At 38.2% G+C, this 21,322-nt stretch overlaps 1 protein-coding gene across 1 annotated transcript in view; it reads right to left on the reverse strand.

Annotated features, from left to right (window-relative positions):
• Positions 1-1,104: 1,104 nt before the first annotated feature.
• Positions 1,105-21,322, reverse strand: part of BCL2 (BCL2 apoptosis regulator) — a 233,255-nt gene continuing 213,037 nt past the window's right edge. The window contains exon 3 of the mRNA XM_077269752.1: positions 1,105-11,121. Coding sequence (XP_077125867.1) covers positions 10,987-11,121 — 135 coding nt within the window. The 3' untranslated portion in view covers positions 1,105-10,986. The remainder of the gene's footprint in view (positions 11,122-21,322) is intronic.

A 21,322-nucleotide genomic window follows, 5' to 3' on the forward strand; every position in this document is an offset into this window, starting at 1 on the left:
CTCTTAGTATTTATGCTCACATTTACTTGTAGGCATTCAGTTTGTATTTTCCATTTTTAGGAACAGAAAAACTGAATGACCAAAGGCATCAGTAGAATTAAACATAAGTGGGGAGAATTCATTGAAGACACATTCTCACTAAAGGTAGTACCGGCTCTAAATGGATCTCTCATGTAGTGTTAGTGCAATGATATAGTTACCTACAGCCATTGTCCAAAGTTTTCAGCTCCATTCTGGGGTCCCATTCTCTCACGTGACTGCAGACTGGCTGCCTCACATTGAACGGTGTGTGTGAATCGGAAGTTGCCGTTACAATGTAAGTCTATGGAGCAACAGAAAAAACCTTCATACACTTACACTGTAGAAGAAACTTCTGGTTCACACAAACCCTAGTGTGATCCAGTAAGTCAGAATGTCATTCTCGTGAGCGAGAAGAGGCCAAAAGTGGAGCTGGAAACTAATGAATACTGCGCTCGGTAACTATATTAATGCACTGAACCTAGATTACATACATACCGGTATTTAAAAAGGTTTAAAGAATAAAAGAAAGTTGTGGAAGTGCTTCTTTAACTGCTTAGTGACCTATGACGTAGATTTTCATCACGAGTGAGGAGCCTGCTTCATACCAGCCTGATTGCTGGGGCATGGGAACTGGGGGCCCACATAACTGCCAATGATGGTCCTCCTGGGAGTCCCATGTGAATGAGATGGTGCTCAATCATGCACACTGCCGCTTCACACATTCATTTATTCTTATGGCAGTGCCGAAGACCAGTTGAGACGGTCCCATGATAGGGGGGAACTTCCACATCTGAGAATATGTCTTTAAGGAGCAAATATGAGTTCAGTTGTGTGTCCAATTTTAGAATAGATGAATCCATTTTAGATATTTTTTTCCAGAAAAAAAAAGGGGGACAGAGAATCACCATGTCTAAATATAAGTGTGAAAGTAGAGGGCTTTTCCAGTTATCTACTTTTCTTGAGAAAAACCAAGAAAATCAGGGCTATGCCTAGGATGATAACGCATTACATGAAAACATTAGGAATGTTTGGTTAACACTGTAATCTTTCTGAAAAGATAAAAAGAAATGTCTCACGCCGTGATGTGATCAAACACAATTTTAATGAAATATTTCTCACTTTTAAACCGACAGTGTACTCAAAACAAAATCTACATATTGCTACTTAAAAGTCGCAAAGCTCATAATGTCATCCATTTCTATAAAGCAAAATCTGGCTTTACACTTAAGATGCAAACGAAAGCTACATTGCACAAACATTACAAAAAATATAAATATGTACACACACAAATAGAGATACAAGTGATAATACAATGTTACAGTATGTTAGCGACGACAATACAATATACCGTGACCACAGATCTGGTTACTTCGCATACACTTGAACCTGCATATTCCTTCCCCTGTAAAGTGTGACAGTTTTATTCCTTTCTTTAAGACTGTTCATGTAAGGCACACAACCTAATAAAGGCACTGGCTTTGAAAGGGGAGTGGGATATTTATTTAGTTAGTTCTCCACCTGCTTTATAGTTTGCATTGCAAATGTTATCCTTTTAACTTATAATCATCATGGCTAAAATTAAATGTGATCTCGCTTCCCCCTGCAAACATACAGCCAGTTCCGCTGTCATGAACATATTAAAGAGGGGTACTCAACATAGGGGACAATGAAGCAGAAAGGCAAATCATGTCACTGATGTTACTTTGTAAGAACGGTCTTGGCTTTGTACACATGCTTAGATCATAATGAACAGGATTTCTGCACAGGCTGAAACATGCACAAGCTCTGGAGGGAAATCGCCTGGACAGCTGCTCGTATGTATTCTTGGTTAAAACAGAATACGAATAGTACACACACGAGAAAGATTCAATGTGAATACTGGGTAGTGCTGGAAATACAAGCAGTTGGGATACATATCTAAATTATTATATACTTATTTGCCTATTCGGAAGATGTCCAATAACTATTGGAGAGATAGCCTAAATTATAAAATACATATCTGAAGTATTGCTACATTTTTAGTTCACTTTTGACAGTACTCGAAGTCAAGAGTAGTCAGCAGTTGAACCCTCAATTAATCATGCTCTAATGCAAAGCTGGACAAGCTACAGACCATGGGCCACATCCGGCCTTCTGGCTGTTCCAGTCCGGCCCTCTGTCGGAGATAACCAAAGGGCTGAAACAGTGACTGCAACCCTGCCCACCATCTGTCTGCTGCTCACTGTCCGCATTCTCGGGATGCAGATATTGGTGAATGTGGTGGAGGATGGCAACGCTGGTTCCTTCATCCACCAATCAGCGTGTGCAACAAAGTCAGCTGGGCAGAGAGTCAGTGTATTGAAGAAAGGAGCAGATCATGGGTGGAGCAGGAGTGAGGTGAGTAAAAGCTAAATTTTTTTTCATATGTGTACGGGATGTTTGCATGTATATGTGGGGCAATGTGCGGGCTCATACTATATGTGGGAGGCTATGTGTTGGCTCATACAGTATGAACCTCAACATAGCCTCCTTCATACAGTATGAGCCACACACAGCTCCCCTTATACAGTATTTAGGAGGCTATGTGGGGGCTCATACTGTATTTAGGGGGTTATGTGGGAATGCATTCTGTATATGGGAGGCTATGTGGGGACTCATACTGTATATGGGAGGCTATGTGGGGCCCCATACTATTTATAGAGAGCTATGTGTGGGCTCACTGTAGTTAGGCGCTATGTGATGGCTCACTGTAATTAGAGAGGCTATGTGGGAATTCACACTGTATATAGAGAGGCTATGTGGGGGTTCATATAGTATATCGGGAGATGTCAGTATACTTAGTCATGCTCAATATTAAGTGATACAATATTAGTATAAAATAGTTATTAATATGTTAATATTAATATTGAGCAGAATTAATTTCAGCCTATTGCTTTGGCCCTCCCTAGCATGACAGTCTCCACCTATTAGTTCAGCCCTCCACTTCCATGACTGTTTCACATGTGGCCCCTTGTGAAAATTAATTGTCCACCCATACTCTAATGATAAAATGATTAAAGTTACAACTAGAGAGTCAGTTATTGTTGTTATTGGAACCATTGGTGTGGCTCCTACCGCTGGCACCCCCCATTGTACCTAAGAATGAGTATTACAATGTCCTCAGTGTGAAAAGAGCAGTACTGAGCACTACTGCTCCATTTACTTCTATGGAACAGAAGGAATGGCTATGTCTGTCAGTAAACAGATGTGTATGGATTGCTGATCACTTACGTGCAACATATAGTCCCACAAAAGACTTTGAGACCCTGTTCCTTAGATTAGTGAGAGAGTCCCAGTAATAACATCCCAGAAGATTATACATTTAGAAACATTTAGTGGGAAAATTGGTTCAAGGACAGTAAGTGTTAAATGAAAATACCATGCCGAGCTGATATAGTCAAAGCTTAAAGTTTCCAAAATTGGATGGAAAAATATTGGATGAGTTCTTTCAATTGTTGTCTCTATTTTCAGGCTCAGATTTAAGATGTCCAAATTTAAAGAGAGATCATTAAGGCAATAATAGATTTTATGAAGTGACCTTTTTAACATGTTTGAAAAGATATAGCCGCTAATGAATACATACTAGCCATTTGATGGTATGGATCTACCAAAAATACCTTAGGGATAGCATTCGCTTTTATGTTCACCCTTAAAAGGGAATTTAGGCAGGAGATTCACACGACCAAACCATGGGCAGCATGAATTGCAGCCCAGATGCACAATTACAGCCAGCTACATTAGGAATATACTTTGAAGATCCAGCCAGGGACCATAGCCGGATATGAGACTAGTCTGGTGCCGCCCCTTGGCTGGCTTGGACTGATTAATAATAATAATCATAATAAAGGGTATCCTGTTGGTCTCAGTCTATGCTACAAAGAATATTCTCCACTTCTCAATTAGTCATTAATTGTATGCAGGGAAGAGGACTTGTTTGCACATTTCTGCTTCATTGTCTACAAAATGAAAACAATCATACAAATTCACCATCTCCCAGATTGAGAGCCAGTGTTGGGTGTTCGCGTATGGTAAGGTTGGCATGATGTATAGTGGAGATACATCAATGCCACGTTCAGCCACCACTGTACCTTTGTCAGTTAAAAATTAAAGTTCAATATCATGGTTCATTGACAGAATAGTTTCAATAGCAGGTAGTCTATGACGTATCAATGAAGATACAATGAAAAACATTGCTCACATGATATAACATGGATATTTTACAAAAACTGTGGACAATATAATACACTACACACCTTCATACTTCAAAGCGAGGAAAGGTAAGTGAGTGATTAATAAAAGCAGTGAGTATGGATATAGACTATTAGACAGTGATAATATCATCATATAATATACATATGTCTTATGACTGAATGAACCACAATATGTTAAGAAATGCAACCGGCCCACACGGCGAGGCGTATGGCTGCACAGAAAACATTGCTTGTCCAGGCTTAACAGCCCACCTGGATGTCATTATCTCATTGTACAGTATGGATGCTGAGAGAATGTGATCAGAGAGCGTGCTTGTCGGCTGACGTGGCGATGGAGAGAGCCTGGCAGTGTATAATGTCACTTTGATCTTATTCAGCGTTAGAGTGCCGGTTGCTAGAGTCTAATTTCAGCAAAAAAATCATATAAATGTTACTAGGGAAGCTTCTATATACCCTACACTTCGCATATGGCCACCATAGACTCAGGTGACTTGTACGCAGTTATTCCGAAGTGTGTGCATCTGCTCTATGTATGAATCATATATAAGCTGCCAGAAGCACTTTTTTTTTTAATACTGCCTCTATGTTAATGATTATTCCAGAATTATTTCTAGGCAGCTGGCAAGATATTTAACTTTTAAGAAATATAGTGTTAAAAAAAAAATCTGTTAGAGAATGACTTGCCAGTAGGAACTCCGTCCGTTAAGAGACTTACTCATCATAAGCATATATTTAAAGGGAATGCATCATCAGAAAATAACATATTGCTTAAATTAGATTTTTATTTTAAACGCATTAAAACAAATTGAGATTATTTTTTATATCACAATATGTATTCAAAATAAAAATTAGAAAGCTTGAAATATTTCATCCTGGGCACAGACTTTTCAGTCTCATACCTACCGGTGTTTCAGGAAACAACACATGTAAATTGTCACAATGGTCAGACTCAAACCCTATCTTTTGTATTCACGTATCTAGCATCCCAGTGGCTAATGTGAAAATTGCACAATTACTATTTTTTTTTCTTACATACTGCGATATGGAAAAAAAATTGTCATATTAAAAAATACAAGTAACACAAATACCTGATTTAAACAATGGTTATTATTTTCTGACGAAGGCTTCCTTTAAATAAATTTTATAATTTAAATGGCTTCAAATAAATGGCACATTGTACTATTACATAAATACCTGCACAAAAATTTGACTAGTCCTTGCATGCTACATTTAGACAAGATGACCCCATTACTAATGGTCTATTAGGGCATGTTTACTTAATAAGAGGGTTGCATCAATGGGTTCAATCTGCATATCACAACTCTAAGGTCTACTGAAATACATATGTTTCATTAGTTGAAAACAAGAATAGTGATTGTTTTTCCAATCAGCCTTTCACTAATTAACATTTGTATTGCCATTTGTGTGGTAATGTGGAGATCAGGGGGCATATAGTCAGATATTCATGGATACCTGCTTTAAAAATATTCAATGGAGTGCTGGAAAATGATCGTATGCCATGTATTTATAGCTGATGAAGAAATTGTTACTGAGATAATGACCAGGATAACTCCTGAACAAGATGGCTATCAAGCATGTGTGACAACAAAGTCATATACTTCATATTAACCAATGCAGACAGCCATATTACGCTGTCCTCCAAAAATATACATCATTATAACCTCAAATCATATTGGCAGTTTAGCAGCACAGTTTACTAACTCGTAGCTACATTATATAAAATGTAATAAAATAAAGAATACTCTGAAATCACTGAAAGATAAATAACTCTTAAGTTAATAGACACTGACGTGAGCGAGCTGTCAAGGTTTCGGTCCCTCAAGAATGTCGTAAACATGGCCCACAGCCTCAGACGGGGTTTGCCAGCCAAGTGAGAGACAGCTAATTGGTTTCTGGTCAGAGTGCACTGTAGCATCACTGGAAAGAAAGATAACATTTGTTTCTCACCGATGTCTTCTAAAAATTGCAACTTAAATTGGAGTAACATGATGAGCAATGAAAGGATGCACAGATCACTATGCCACTTCATGTTGCCAAAAAAGAAGACCATTATTTATGCAATTCAACTTAAAATCTATCTTTACAAACAAAAAAGTATATAAATGGATATTTTAATGTATTCTTATCCTCCTCCTAAACTTAACACCCCAACATCGGATATGGTAGTTGGTCTTGTCTGTACAGGTATACAATAGACATAGGATGGCAGTTGAGTGGACAAATGTTGTCTTCACCTAAACCTCCCTTTACCTCCATACATATTCAGCTAAACCATTTTCTTTTCATGGAAGTAGGATCCAGAGATAAGTGACAGTGGCTTTTGTCTTTAGACAAATTAAGGTGGTTTTCTAAACTTTAACATTGATGACCTATCCGGATAGGTCATCAATATCAGATCGATGGGAGCCTAACTCCAAGATTTCCACTTAATCAGTGGCAAGCATTGCAACCTCTTCAATGTTTGCTAAGCACAGTTTCGCACATTTTTCCAGTGGCTGAGCCTGGTACTATGACTCCCTGCAGCTCAGTCCAAATTGTGTTAATAAGGCTGAGCTAAAAGACTAGGAGCAGCCACTGCACCATGTACGGAGCTGTGCCTGCAACAATGAATGAAGAGGCTTCAGTGCTCACCACAGCAACAAATCCCCTTTAATCAGCTGATTGGTGGGAGTTGCTGGGAGTCAGATACCACTGATCTGATCTAAAAAGCAGTCATCAATTAGAAACCCCCTTAAGATGGGATCCATGAATTACGGTAGACATCTGCAGTACTATTAATTGCAAAAAAAACCCCAAGAAGCTGACTTTACACACAAAATAGTTTAAATCCTAATGTAACAGTCCACACAATACCAATGCATTTACAAAATACTCAAAGCCAGCCAGATAACCATGGCACACCTCAACAGCTTGCCAATATGGAGACGAACCACTAGATCTTTCATACCAACACAGTGAATGGGTTGATACTCAATGTAGCACAGTTAAGGAGTAAGAATCAGTGTGTGGGTTGTGGTTACATATCAGGAGCATGTCAGATCTCTCGATATGTAAGACCTGTAGAAAACTACAATCAAAATGATTACTATCTTTTCTGTCTTCCACCTAACAATAAAAACTAAAAACACATTGACCTGAACCAACAGTATTTACACTTAATTTTCATACCTTCTCGACACACCATGTTCATTACAATATAGAAACTTAAAAAATCAAATTGAAAAGTTACAATAAAAAAACAAACAAATGTAATACACAAATTGATGGAACAATTCAAAGCAATATAAAACGCTGAGATGCACACTGGTAGGAAGCAGCATTTCTTCTACACGGCTAAAACAAGGTCCATTACATTTCTAGTTTGTTATACTTACAATGCCAACACCATTACAACATTAGTACATGCTTGATAGGGGCTGTGTGGTACATAAAGTTATAGTGCTCTCTTCACTACTGCATGCCAATGTTTCTTTTCGATCAGAACCTTGAGAACATCGCAACTTTTGGCTACTACATAGTACAGAGATTGCATGCACAAACATTGAATCAACAGCCCCATTCTTACCTGTGGTTACCGTTAGTATAACATAAAGATACAACAAGGAAACTTTTAGAGGTGTTTGGTCATGCACACGTAAATCTGCACGGATCTATTATTCAATCAGATAGATCACACAACATCTTTTTAGAATGAACCATTGGTGGTTAACATGTTCTTCGTAGTACACAGAAAAGAACATGAGATAGGTAACCGGCAACTACTGGCTTACCTAGTATTAGGAGTAACAAGAAATGAAATGTACATAGTTAACTTATCCAAGTACATATTTTAGTTACTCGTCCTTATTGCTTTGTTTTCAGTTTTTTGGTTAATTCTCTCTTGCAGGTGAATACATTCTATTCGTATAAGAGATGGAATTAGGCTTAAAATATAGTAATATGATTACTGTGAGTGCTCTAACGTCAACGTTTGACTTCAGGATTCAATAAATGAAAGCTATTTAGACCCTACTACTAAGAAGGTCACAACTAAAGACATATAACAAAAATATGTTTCTTTTCTTAAAAAAATATATATGTATACTAGTTTTGGAAATAAAAAATAGTATGCTTCAGAGTAAAATAAGTAAGGGCTTCTATTAGGACAAGACTCTAAAAAGGACACGATATTCAAAGACTCAATCGTTGTCTCTAAATTGTAAGGGTTACTGTATAGAGGCAACTATTGTCTACATATCTAGTTTGTCCCATTGCACAATTGTTTCTCTACAAGTTACAAATATCAGAACAGAAGAAAAGACCGTACAGCAAATGTAACAGCATTACATTGGGTTACAAAGTTTGCAGCGAACCAGTACAACCAGCCAGCAGTAGCATTGACCTGTCCAGTGCAAGTCCGGCATTTAAACCCGCCAGGACTAGATCTGATTGGTCGAAATGGTTTAGTTGAACTTTTTCTTCTATATACAATGCCGTTAAATGAGCCATATTATTTCTTCATCAACATTTAAAATTCAGACTTCGTTGTGATCTAGTTCACGTTAATCCTTAGAAACCACATGAATACATACAGTCTACTTTCAAAACATGTATTCCGTATGTGTACTGTGGAGCATAGAATTAAGTTATTTCAAGAAAACTAATGTTCAAGGCTTGCATGCACTGAGATCTATAGGCATAATGCAGAGAACAAGCCTTTAAATGTACTGTACCGTAGTATAAAGGAAACATACAAATTGCACTATTAAGCTTCTCGTTAAAGGGGCACTATCATGACTAATATGGGGTTAAGTAACATTTCCAAGTCTGAACAAAGAACTACCCTTTCATTATTTATAAGCTCATGTGGTGTCTAAATTAGACAACCCCTATAAATGGATACTATACTTGGAAAGAAAGGAGAAAAATATATATGTATTGACTTAATCCAACTTAATAGGTAGCGTTTGGTAAAAAAGTGAGGCTTACCTTCACTTGTGCATTAAAGCCTGGTTTGGTTAAATTTTACGTTGGCGAGAAGACAAAATAGATTCTTCATGATTAACATACAGAAGACATTTTTTTTATAGAACAGGATATTATTAAAAGAGAAGATTATTAAGGTAATGGGTTTTTTGTTTTATATATTGGAAGTATGGACTTCACTATTTGCAAAAACACTAAAGCTACATCTTTCCAATATTTTTTTTGGTCAATTTTCATCTGAATTTATGTGCAAGTATATAAAGATCTCTAGCTGCTCTGCATTAACCATAAGCCATTAAAAGTGAGATACTGAATATCCCAGATCTTGAAGCTGCATCTAGACAGTAAAATCCCTACTTGTGCATTGGTAATCAGTGTAAAAATTGATAAGTGCTATATGTTCTAATTAAGGTCAGCCATTTACAGGTCTTTATGATAATGCCCCTTTAATGCATAAGGTGCAGTTACTGTATGTATAGCTAGCTAGTCTAAGTCAGAACCGTGACACCTGGAGACTTCACCTCGGTCTCCACTACAATATATTGCATTTTAGTTGCAACATTCGGTTATTTTAGCAACTTAGAATTGAAAGTAACAGTAGTTCTAACCAAGCAATTATAAAGAGGAAATTAGTCACTTTTATAGCGTAAGGTAAGCTGAAACGACATTTTATATAAGACAGAGTGAGCGAGGGAGGCTTATTATTGTTTGGTTGCCAGATCAAACGTGGTTAGGCAAAATACAAGTCCCACGTAGTATTTCTCACCGTTGCCTGAGAGACAAGCAATAAGGTCACTGACTAATTTTGCCACACGCTCGGCTGGCCCACTGAACAGGAAGCATCGGTTAGGTTCTCCCCTAGGAGTGACACACACTGACTGATGACAAGGGTCTTTCTGTCATCTAGAATTATCAAGTTATTTCCATAATGTGGTCTTTTAGGCACATGAATAGTAATATCAGACCAACTTGCCGATATCGCTTTCACGTGCTCAGGAAGACCCTTGCATGCACATACACTGAAGATGTGTAAGAAAGCCAGTGATTTACATAGTAATAGTTAAGTACTATCTACTCCCTTGGTGGTGCCAGATTTACTTACTAAGTTATTGGAAATTCTAATTAGTTAGGCACATGGTGCTAAGCGATGACCAAGATGGCAGTATATTCTTTTCCAGAGAACCAACCCAGTCCGGAGAGAATACTAAATGAATATAAGGGCATAGAGGTCATTTCTGATTCTCTCTTCTCAATGATGGCTGCCAAACTCTTTACTACTGGAGGAAATATTAATATATGGAAACTTGGAAGCCACAATTATCTACATAGCTAAATATAAATACTGGAAAAAAGATTTAAAATAAGTTAGATGTGCTAATAATACAAAATATGATCATTTAATGGTGGCAAGTGAACCAATAATCAGGCAACCAAACATTATACATGGAGCTGACAATGGGAAAGTGGGCGTTAAAGTTAACTAGAGAGACTATAGAGATGAAAGAAATAGTAAAAAATAATCTTAAAGCGCTACATATAATGGTCAGGGTGGTGAGGCATAGCTTGAAATCGAAAGAACTTTAATAAATAAATCTTCTATAAAAAGGAAATCACTCTAGAATAAAGAAATAAACCTCCTTTGGCAGTTATAGCTGATATGACAGTTGGTCCATTAGCCATACAGATCAGTCTCTCTTTTTTTTTCTTTTCTTTTAAGTGATCTTGCCAGATGAAGCGCCTTCGTGGATGATCACTTATTTCCCAGGTAGGCTCCTAATGTGATGCAGGCTCCAATTACAGCAATACTTAGGATGGTCTTGATGGAGGGCCACATTGGGTCAAATGGAGGTCGGACACTGTTGCCATATAGTTCAACAAAAGCCTCCTGAAAAATAAGCAAATGAAAAGGAATTAATGCAAAGAATTACATAAAAGTATTAACTAGCTGACTTCTTTAAACCCTACATCTCGGAATAATAGGAAGTTAATCACTCATTTACACAGTTACGCAAATTTATTACCTTAAAGTTGATGTCAACAACATTCTAAAGTATAGTTACAGAATGAATCAATGTAAAAAGTTGAATAACTTTGTAAATAAATCCCTTTCAGAACTAAAATCTCACAGCATTATTGAATATGTTCATTCTGATAGGTAGGGTCTTAATATCTATGATGTAATTAGCCAATTGTTCCAAATTAAGGTAAATGCTGTGTTCATTGACAAATTGTGGACAGTTAGCAGTGACAAGGAGACGAACTGTGATTTCAGCTCTGGGCTATTACAATAAGTTAAGAAGTAGCGGAAAAAAACACCAAAAATGTTATCAGAAATATACAATAAATCCATACCATAATTTGCACGTAACATAACTGCAGCAGAAAAATCTGCTCTGTGCCTCAAATTAAATATTTCAATTGATTTTTTTTTTTAGCAATTTCATTTAGCTACAAAATCAAACAGATTTGCTAGACTTCAAAACAATGGCCACTAAGTTACTGTAAACTAGAGATACCACTGCACTTTACACTTTCATAGAGGAACAATAAACCATCCATGAAGGCAGTTGTAAGTATGGCTGGTCAATTACATCATCAACAAACATTTTATTCATAATAAATTATCTATATTTTAGAAGATTTTCAAAAACTAAAGTAACAAAAACAAATGGCCATATAGAAATAGTTGATGCACCAAGGGTTGGGTTAATGACACTATAATTGCTTGTCAGGGTAGGGGCTTCTGGTGTAAAACAGATACATAGTGAAGTAGTCACATATGATTTTGCAAACTCAAATAACTTTTTATGAAAGGGTAAGGAGAAAGGTGAAATATAAGTTAATTTAGGGGCCAGGATATAAATAATAGCTCGGGACAAGGTAAAACCTTGTAGACGATGTGTTATGAGTAAAGCATAGTGCTATTCGTCTTTTCTAGAATGCAATTTAATGGTTGTACCAGATGTCACTATCACAATGGAAATCATTTCTCTCGTTCATTATTTCCTTCCATCAGATAATCAGCATTAGGCGTTTTATAAAAGTTTATCACATAAATATTTTATATAAGGAGCCAAATATGATTAACATATTATGGGGTCATTCGTCACCCGGAATGGATTTTTACAAAATTAAATATACATTTTATAAGCCGATTTTTGTAGAGTAACATAACAAGAGAGATCAACAAAAGAAAAAAACCAATCATAAGTATTTGCCAGTAACACATTGAATGTACCAAGGCAAGGAGACAGCATTAAAAAATTGCCAATTAATAATCGTCAGCTAATATACAGCAGAATACTGAAAATGTGTTCAAAAACATTTATAATGTGCTAATTTGACACTTCACTAGGAATAAAAATACATTCCCTAACCAGATGACATATTTTAGATTTTTATTACAGCTTAGCACATTTTAAGTGTAGAATTCAGGGAATTTTTTTCCAGCAGAGTAAATGGTTCTTTATAACAAATCATTGAAAATAATTTCGTTTTTAGAATATTTGTTCAAATTTTGAATTCTACAGACCAAACCCTGGCAAAACCAGCACATGGTGTAAGAAAACGGTCTCAGCTTCAAGTGACAAAAAGCCAACAAGTATGCCATATTTGTATGTGTATAGGCAACAATGTGAGAAGAGGCAGGTAAATCAAACATACTTATAGTTCTAGAACATTCTGCACAGGAACATGAAATTATTTGGTGGTTAACATTAAAGTTGACAAGAGACATCTACAGGAGAAGTGCCTTAGAATTGAAAGTACCATTGGTTTTATGTGAAGCATCACTGAGAGCAATGCATCCTCATAATCTTCACATTTACTAAACTAAAAAAGGATACCAGACAGTAATTCTAAGCAGATGTGAATTGACGCAGTCTAAATCAAAGATATATCCTCTCTTGGCTTTAACCCTCTCACAACCTTGCCCTTTTCCATTTTTGCATTCTCGTTTTTCGCTCCCCTCCTTCCCAAAGCCATAACTTTTTTATTTTTCCATGAATATGGCCATGTGAGGGCTTATTTTTTGCGGGACAAGTTGCACTTTTCAACGACATCATTGGTTTTAGCATGTCATGTACTAGAAAACGGGAAAAAAATTCCAAGTGCGGTGAAATTCCAAAAAAAAGTGCAATCCCACACTTGTTTTGTTTGGCTTTTTTGCTAGGTTCACTAAATGCTAAAACTGACCTGCCATTTTGATTCTCCAGGTCATTACATGTTCATAGACACCAATGGGTTGTTTTATCTAAGTGGTAAAAATTTTTTCCAAACTTTGCAAAAAAAAAAAAAAAAAAATTTCCAATACCCGTAGTGTCTCGATTTTTCGTGATCTGGGACCAGGTGAGGACTTATTTTTTGCGTGCCGAGCTGACGTTTTAGTGATACCATTTTGGTGCAGATACGTTCTTTTGATCGCCCATTATTACATTTCAATGCAATGTCCCCGTGACCAAAAAAACGTAATTCTGGCGTTTTTAATTTTTTTCTCACTAGGCCATTTAGCGATCAGGCTAATCCTTTTTTTTATTGATAGATTGGGCGATTCCAACTATGTGTAGGTTTGATTTTTTTTTCATTGTTTTATTTTGAATGGGGCGAAAGGGGTGTGATTTAAACTTTTATATTTTTTTTTAACTTTTTTTCCCCATTTGCCATGCTTCAATAGCCTCCATGGGAGGCTAGAAGCTGGCATAGCCTGATCGGCTCTGCTACATAGCAGCGATCATCACATCGCTCCTATGTAGCTGATTTGCAGGCTTGCTATCAGCGCCGACCACAGGGTGGCGCTCACAGCAATCCGTCATCAGCAACCATAGAGGTCTCAAGGAGACCTCTGGTTGCTATGCCGATGCATCGCTGATCATGTGAAGGGGGTCAGCGATGCGCTCACTTCCGGCCGCACGGCCGGAAGCGCTGGTTAAATGCTGCTGTCAGCATTTGACAGCGGTATTTAACTCGTTAATAGCGGCGGGTGAATCGTGATTTCACCCGCCGATATTGCGGGCACATGTCAGCTGTTCAAAACAGCGCCGGAGCCCACATCAAAGCTGGGGATCCGACCTCCGCAGTAATAGTATGGTAGAGGTCGGTAAGGGGTTAAAGGGAATCTGCCATTAGGATCAGCCCTCCTAAGATGTCTACATGGTCATATAGGTCATAGGAAGCTGAATAAAATGATATCTTGATATCTGTGATCCGATGTCTTATTCCAGAGAAATCCTCATTTTCCTTAGCATGTAAATAAGTTGTTAAAGATCTATGGGCTGGACGTAGATCTTCACAAGAATCGGCCTCCAGAGCTTATTTTAATTGAAAGGAGGAATACCAGTGTGAGACATGGACCAGGAGAGCAGACTGTCAGTCATTACGTATCTCACACTGGTAACACCCCCTTTCATTTAAAATAAGCTCTGAAGGCAGATTCTCCCACCCATAGATCTTAAGAGCTCTTTTGCGTGGATTTCTCTGGAATAAGACACCTTGATATCTGCTATTGTTTTATTCAGCTTTCTATGACCTACATGCCAATATAGACAGTTTAGGAGGGTTGATCCTACTGACTGAATCTCATTAACACATGCGTAATTCTGACATATAAAATGCAATGTTTTAGTTTTATTCACAGAAAATACCTCAATATCTTGTACCCTGAGTACTAAAAATATTACATGGCAATGTCCAACTTTTCCTTCTACATTAATGATCACAAAAAAGTCATTTTTTTCTAATACCCTGATATTTATAATGCTCTATTGTTGCCATCTATTCTGAAATCCATCACTGTTCTCAGCTGGTTAATATGGAATTATTTACTGTAAATATCACGGAGGACAATTCTTACTTTGGCTTCATGCGAATGGCTGTGCGTGACTTGTAACATAATGCTCTTGGAGTCGACTTTGATCCAGAACTGATAACATTATATATTTTATTCTAAACTTTGAAATCAAGTCATTAACATATATGAATAATAATGACCATAACATAAGGAAATATTAATTATCTATATGTAGCTTCGGGAAATTAGTTCAAAAGAAGAAGAAAACTCCACTATAGCAATTAAAGGACAGTAGGTATAAGATGAACAGCCTGCACTAATGCTACACACCAAATACATTAATTGGTCTTATACTCATATATATTACATTATGTCTAGGTATAACAGAGTGATTCAAAATTTGCTTCCTGCAAACAACAACAGTCATGGCCAAAAATGTTGGCACCCTTTAAATTGTTCCAGAAAATGAAGTATTTATTAGTGATGAGCGAGGATACTCTTTCCTCGGGTTTTCCCAAGCACGCTACGGTGATCTCTGAGTATTTGTTAGTGTTCGGAGATTAAGTTTTCATCGCCTCAGCTGCATGATTTACAGCTATTAGCCAGGCTGAGTACATGTGGGGGTTGCCTGGTTGCTAGGGAATCCCCACATGTAATCAAGCAGGCTAATAGCTGTAAATCATTCAGCTGAGGCGATGAAAACTTAATCTCCGAACACTAACAAATACTCAGAGATCACCGTAGCGTGCTTGGGAAAACCCGAGCAACGAGTACACTTGCTCATCACTAGTATTTATCTCAGAAAATTATTGCAATTACACGTGTGTTGTTACACATTTATTTCCTTTGTGTGTAGTGAAACAACACAAAAAAAACCTGAAAAAAAGGCAAATTGTTGATAATTTCACACAAAACCCCCAAAATGGGCCGGACAAAATTGTTGGCACTCTCAAATTAATATTTGGTTGCACACCCTTTGGAATAAATAACTGCAATCAATCGCTTCCTATAAACATCAACCAGCCTCTTACACCTCTCAACTGGAATTTAGACCACTCTTCTTTTGCAAACTGCTCCAGGTCTTTCATATTTGTCCTGCTGGAAGACCTATGACCTAGGACGCCAACCCAGCTTTCTGAAACTGGGCACTACATAGCAACCCAAAATTCTTTGTGCAAAGCATCATGAAATCTGAAGATTTACAAAGTCAAGGCACCCAGTGCCAGAGGCAGCAAACCAACCTCAAAACATCTTCAAAACTCCACCATGTTTGACTGTAGCACCTGTGTTCTTTTCTTTGTACACCTCATGCCATTTTCGGTAAACAGTAGAATGATGTACTGTACCAAAAAGTTCTATCTTTCCAAGAAAGATTTTTGCTTAGGCTACTTTCACACTAGTCCGTCGGTATGGGCCGTCGCAAACCGTCAGCCCAACAGACAGTGTTAGGCCGGAGACACACTGGTGCGAGAGACGGCCGAGTCTCGCTGGTTAAAAGCAAGCTGTGGCACCTGCATTCCGGAGCGGAGTGTGCGGCTCCATGTATTGCTATGCAGCTGCACGCTCCGCTCCGGAGTGCCGGTGCCACAGCTTGCTTTTAACCAGCGAGACTCGGCCGTATCTCGCACCAGTGTGTCTCCGGCCTTAATGTAGTACAACGTGGGCAGCAGATGCAGTTTTACAATGCATCCGCTGCCCATTGTGAGTTCCGGGGAGGAGGGGGCGGACTTTCGGCCGCGCATGCGCGGTCGAAAATGGCGGACTCGACGCACAAAAAAACATTACATGGAACTTTTTTTGTGCCGATGGTCTGCCAAAACACGACACATCCGTCACACGACGGATGCAACATGTGGCAATCCATCGCAATGCATCGCTAATGAAAGTCTATGGAGAAAAAACGCATCCTGTGGGCAACTTTGCAGGATGCAATTTTTCTCCAAAACGATGCATTGAGACGTGCGTCACACGACACTAATGTGAAAGTAGCCTTATTCACTTACATTTTGGCAAACTGCAGTCTTGCTTCTTTACATCTCTGTGTCAGCAGGTCTCCTGCCATAGCATTTCATTCAAATGTTGACAGATAGTTCAAGCTTATAGTGATGCACCCTGAGGATGCAGGACAGCTTGAATTTCTTTGGAACTTGACTGGGGTTGCATATCCATTATTTGGACTATACTGTGTTAGACCCTTTCTTCAATTTTTCTGTGCTGTCCACATCCATGGAGATTAGCTACAGTGTCATATGTTGTAAACTTCTTGATTATGTAGCGCACCATAAACAAAGGAACATCACGACCTCTAGAGATGGACTTGTAACCTTGAGATTATTGATATTTTTCAAAATTGTTGGTTCTCAAGTCCTCAGAAAGTTCTTTTCTCCTCTTTCTGTTACCCATGATTAGTGTGGCACACAATGCAAAAATTGAGTCAACTTCTCCCCTTCTTTCTAGTTTCAGGTGTGATTTTCATATTGCCCACATCAGTCACTTGCCATAGGTGAGTTTGAATGAGCATCACATACTTGTTCCAATACACACAAAGGAAATAACAAAACTGTTTAATTGCACTAACTTTATGGGAGAAATACTTAATTTTCTAGAACATGGGTGCCAACACTTTAGGTCATGACTATCACAAAATATATGCCTACATTAGAGTATGTCACTTGACCCCTCCAATTGTACCACGTCTAACACAGGGGCGGATATATCACTGATGCAACCTATGTAGTCGCACAGGAGCCCAAGAGGTAAGGGGGCCACTCTCCTCTCCAAAGCAGGTGAAATTGCACATTATGATAAACTATTGGACTGCTAAGGGCCCATATACTGTTCTTGCACAGGGACCCTCTTCTGTCTGTGTCTGCCAGTGCTGCTACCTATAGGAGCTTGTAAGTGTATCTCAGCATGAATGTGTATTATACCTCTACTTGAACAGGGCCGAGCTTCAATATAAGGCAAAATATAAAAGAGTGGAGCCTGTATTAGACCTCTTTAATTCATCTCATACAAAACTTGAAATTACTTTATTAGATCACTGGGTCTATGAAACCAATAAACGAAGGATTACCTGCAGCTATTTTGTCTAGCACATTAGTGGTCCCAAGGAATTAAATTTGCTGAATGAACAGGAGAGAAAGGTGGAGAAAAGAAAAGTTGAAAAAGAAGGGGTAAGATGTATACCATATGTAGTGTACAAAAGCTGCATGGAGATACAGTAGGCTGTTTTTGTTTTCCACTGACATGTTTGTTTGATTTTCTAAGAGAAGCTTGATAAAGCATAATTTTTTTATTTTTCAAATAGGAGAAAAATGGGGGACACGTGAATGACAGAACTTAAATGCATGTGGTGTGGGCTAAAATTCATTTTTGCACTTGGGTTTCATTAAACATATTGCACGTTTGTGTTGTACTGCATATTGCTGCTTAAAGAATGAGTTAATTGAGAATCTGGCTGTGAGTCCGCTATGAGGGTCTGATGGGACTGTTTTAAACTATTATACATGTGTCTTTTTGTGAGCTCCTCTCAACTCATTTATAGCACAGACCACATCAAAGTTGAACGTGTAGGCAAACAATAAACAGTTAACAGCATAATTTGTAGTGAAATTCAGGCGCAAATATGATTTTCAGCCCAAAATACATGCATTTAGGTATAAAAAAACAAACAAAAAAAACCCTTCAACAGAACAACTGATGTGATTGAAAAAAAACATTTGCGCGAATGTCAGGACAAGCTGACAAGCAAATACTTTTTTCAATCACATCAGTTGTTCTATTAAAGTTTTTTTTATACCCAAATGCATGTATTTTGGGCTGAAAATCATATTTGCGCCTGAATTTCTTTACAAATTATAATGTTAACGGTTCTTTGTTTGCCTACACATTCAACTTTGATGTGGTCTGTGCTCGTAAATGAGCCAATCTGGTGGAATCATGCCGAATCTGCCATGTATAATGCTTAAACAAATACAGTGATATTGGGTCACAACATCAATCATTCCCAGGTTTCTTTTCGGTAATATTATAACTAAATTTAGAGATATAAAAACTATTAAAAAAATGCATGGATTTTACATTACATATCAGATTAGTGAACACCTGGCTATTTTTAATGTACATATGAGAATTAAAAAAGAAGTAATTGTAAGAAAACACAGGGGAACTGAAAAGTAGACAGGTTTTCTGGATTATAAGGGGAACAAGTGCTATCTGGGCTTGCCCAATTAGTGAACGAGCAGGAACTCCTCTGAGAAACAGACCTTGCCTTTAAACAATTGTATATATTGAAGTAGAATCGCGCATACAGATGACCTAATCTATACAGTGTGCGCAACATATGGATTTCATTTACCATACCAACAAAAAGGAAAGGGCACACTAGAAAGAGAACATGTAGCCGGAGGAAGAACTACAGAAACCCCAGACTCTGCAAGAAGCAAGGCTGGAAGAACTGCACGAAAATGTAGGCACCTATGAGACCACATCTATCACACCGATTTATCTGCTTTCTCATTATTATATCTTTGTTGGCATGCAGAGAGGATTTCAGAGCGCTGCCTGTACACATCATTTTCATAACTCATTTAATTACATGAAATATATTTTACATTTTCAGATAATTTTACATAATTGTGGACAGAGTAAAGTAATTGCTTTGATTGTAGTGTGGGTTAGGTACTGTTGTGGCTTTTATGCCAGGTACTTAGGGGACGATTCAATGTTTTAAAGGGAACCTGTCCCCCCCCCCCCCCTCCAGGACTGAAGAAAGGTATTTAGGACAAATTACAAAACGGATTATTTCTGCAGTTACAGCACCAATAACTAAAAGACCCACCTTGTCAGAATGCAGCATTACTGCTGCACAAGGTGGCTCTTTTAGTTAAAAATGCCTGGGGGGGTGACAGGTTCCCTTTAAGCCAGAAAACTGGCATAAAAGCCTTGAAAAGTCACAATTTTTCGAGCAATGGAGAGTTGCAAAACATCACAACTTTTGATGTTTTTCATGCCAACATGAATCGGCTCCACCAAAATGGAGGGAGCTGTGATGGCACAGGGCGTAGCTACGCCTGTGCGTCAATTTAAAAAAAAAGACAGCATTTTGTAAGCCAGAAATGCTTCTCCAGTCCCTGAATTAAGTAGCACTTTTGGGGTGGCACACTATGGTGCAGGTTACTCAAAAAAAGGCGTCAAATTCTTGATGGCGTCCAATCTTGATGAATCGGCTCCTTCGGGGTTTTCTTGGGTGAGCACTGTGATTTGCTTCTTCGGAGGAAGTATGTGGGGAAAACAACGAGAAAGCGCAATAATGACGGTTTTCTTTTATTGTATATTGAATAGATAGGTGGCTCTCTATATTCACTGAAAACAAAGACAGATCTTGAGATGGAAACATTCTCCCAGTTCAGTTGGTAAAAAAAAATCACAACTGGCTCTCAGGACAAGTAATCTGGTGAATCCCAAACAGATCTCTTTCCTCCAGGTAGTACCAACGCAGGCGGCATCATGCGGTAACACCCTCACCTGTGTACAGTCAGACGGTAATGGCTAAAGCAGGCCAGGAAATTCCGGCTGCCGGCACTGCCAGATTGGTTGTAGGGATGTGTAACCGGCACTCTGACACTCTGGTATCTCAAGCTCACGATATTTGGAAGCACTATTGTAAACATTCAGACAATAAATTAACACTATGCAATATCTATAAAATACATTTTTAATTCTAACCAGTCCAGAGGCCAGCGTTTCAGGGTTGTTTATTCGCTTCCTTTATCAACCTCTATAATCTTATATAATGTGTAAAGATGACCTATTTCATGCGCTGATATAAGGAACAATTCTATATTGCGAGATGGACCACTGTTTTAAGAACAGACTATGAATGTGGTGTAGAAGAATAGATTCTGAAAGAAAGCGACATTACAATTTAAAGTATTTGTAGGTCAACTTTCTTCCCCATGTCATCAGTTTTGAATCATAGTGACCATCACTGACACATTGAGATGATTATCTGTTAGTCCTGAGGTTAGTGAGCAGATATGTAGTGAGGAATTCCCATTCAGCATGCGGAGTCCTTGCAATGCTTCAGTCAGCACATTCTTACCCATGAGGATATCCTGTCCAGTGACAGTGGGGGAAGTAATGATTCTTCCTAGCAGCTGTACTCCTCAGGTATTGAGAGGAAGTCCTAACTTCCTCCTCCGAGCCCTGCCTAACACCCACACACAACTTTCACAAGTGCAGGAAGACACATTTCCCCTTTTCTTCTAATCAATGAAGACCATTCTTCTCACCCATT

This window comes from Ranitomeya variabilis, chromosome 6 (genome assembly GCF_051348905.1).
Source record: "Ranitomeya variabilis isolate aRanVar5 chromosome 6, aRanVar5.hap1, whole genome shotgun sequence".
Classification (NCBI taxonomy): Eukaryota; Metazoa; Chordata; class Amphibia; order Anura; family Dendrobatidae; genus Ranitomeya; species Ranitomeya variabilis.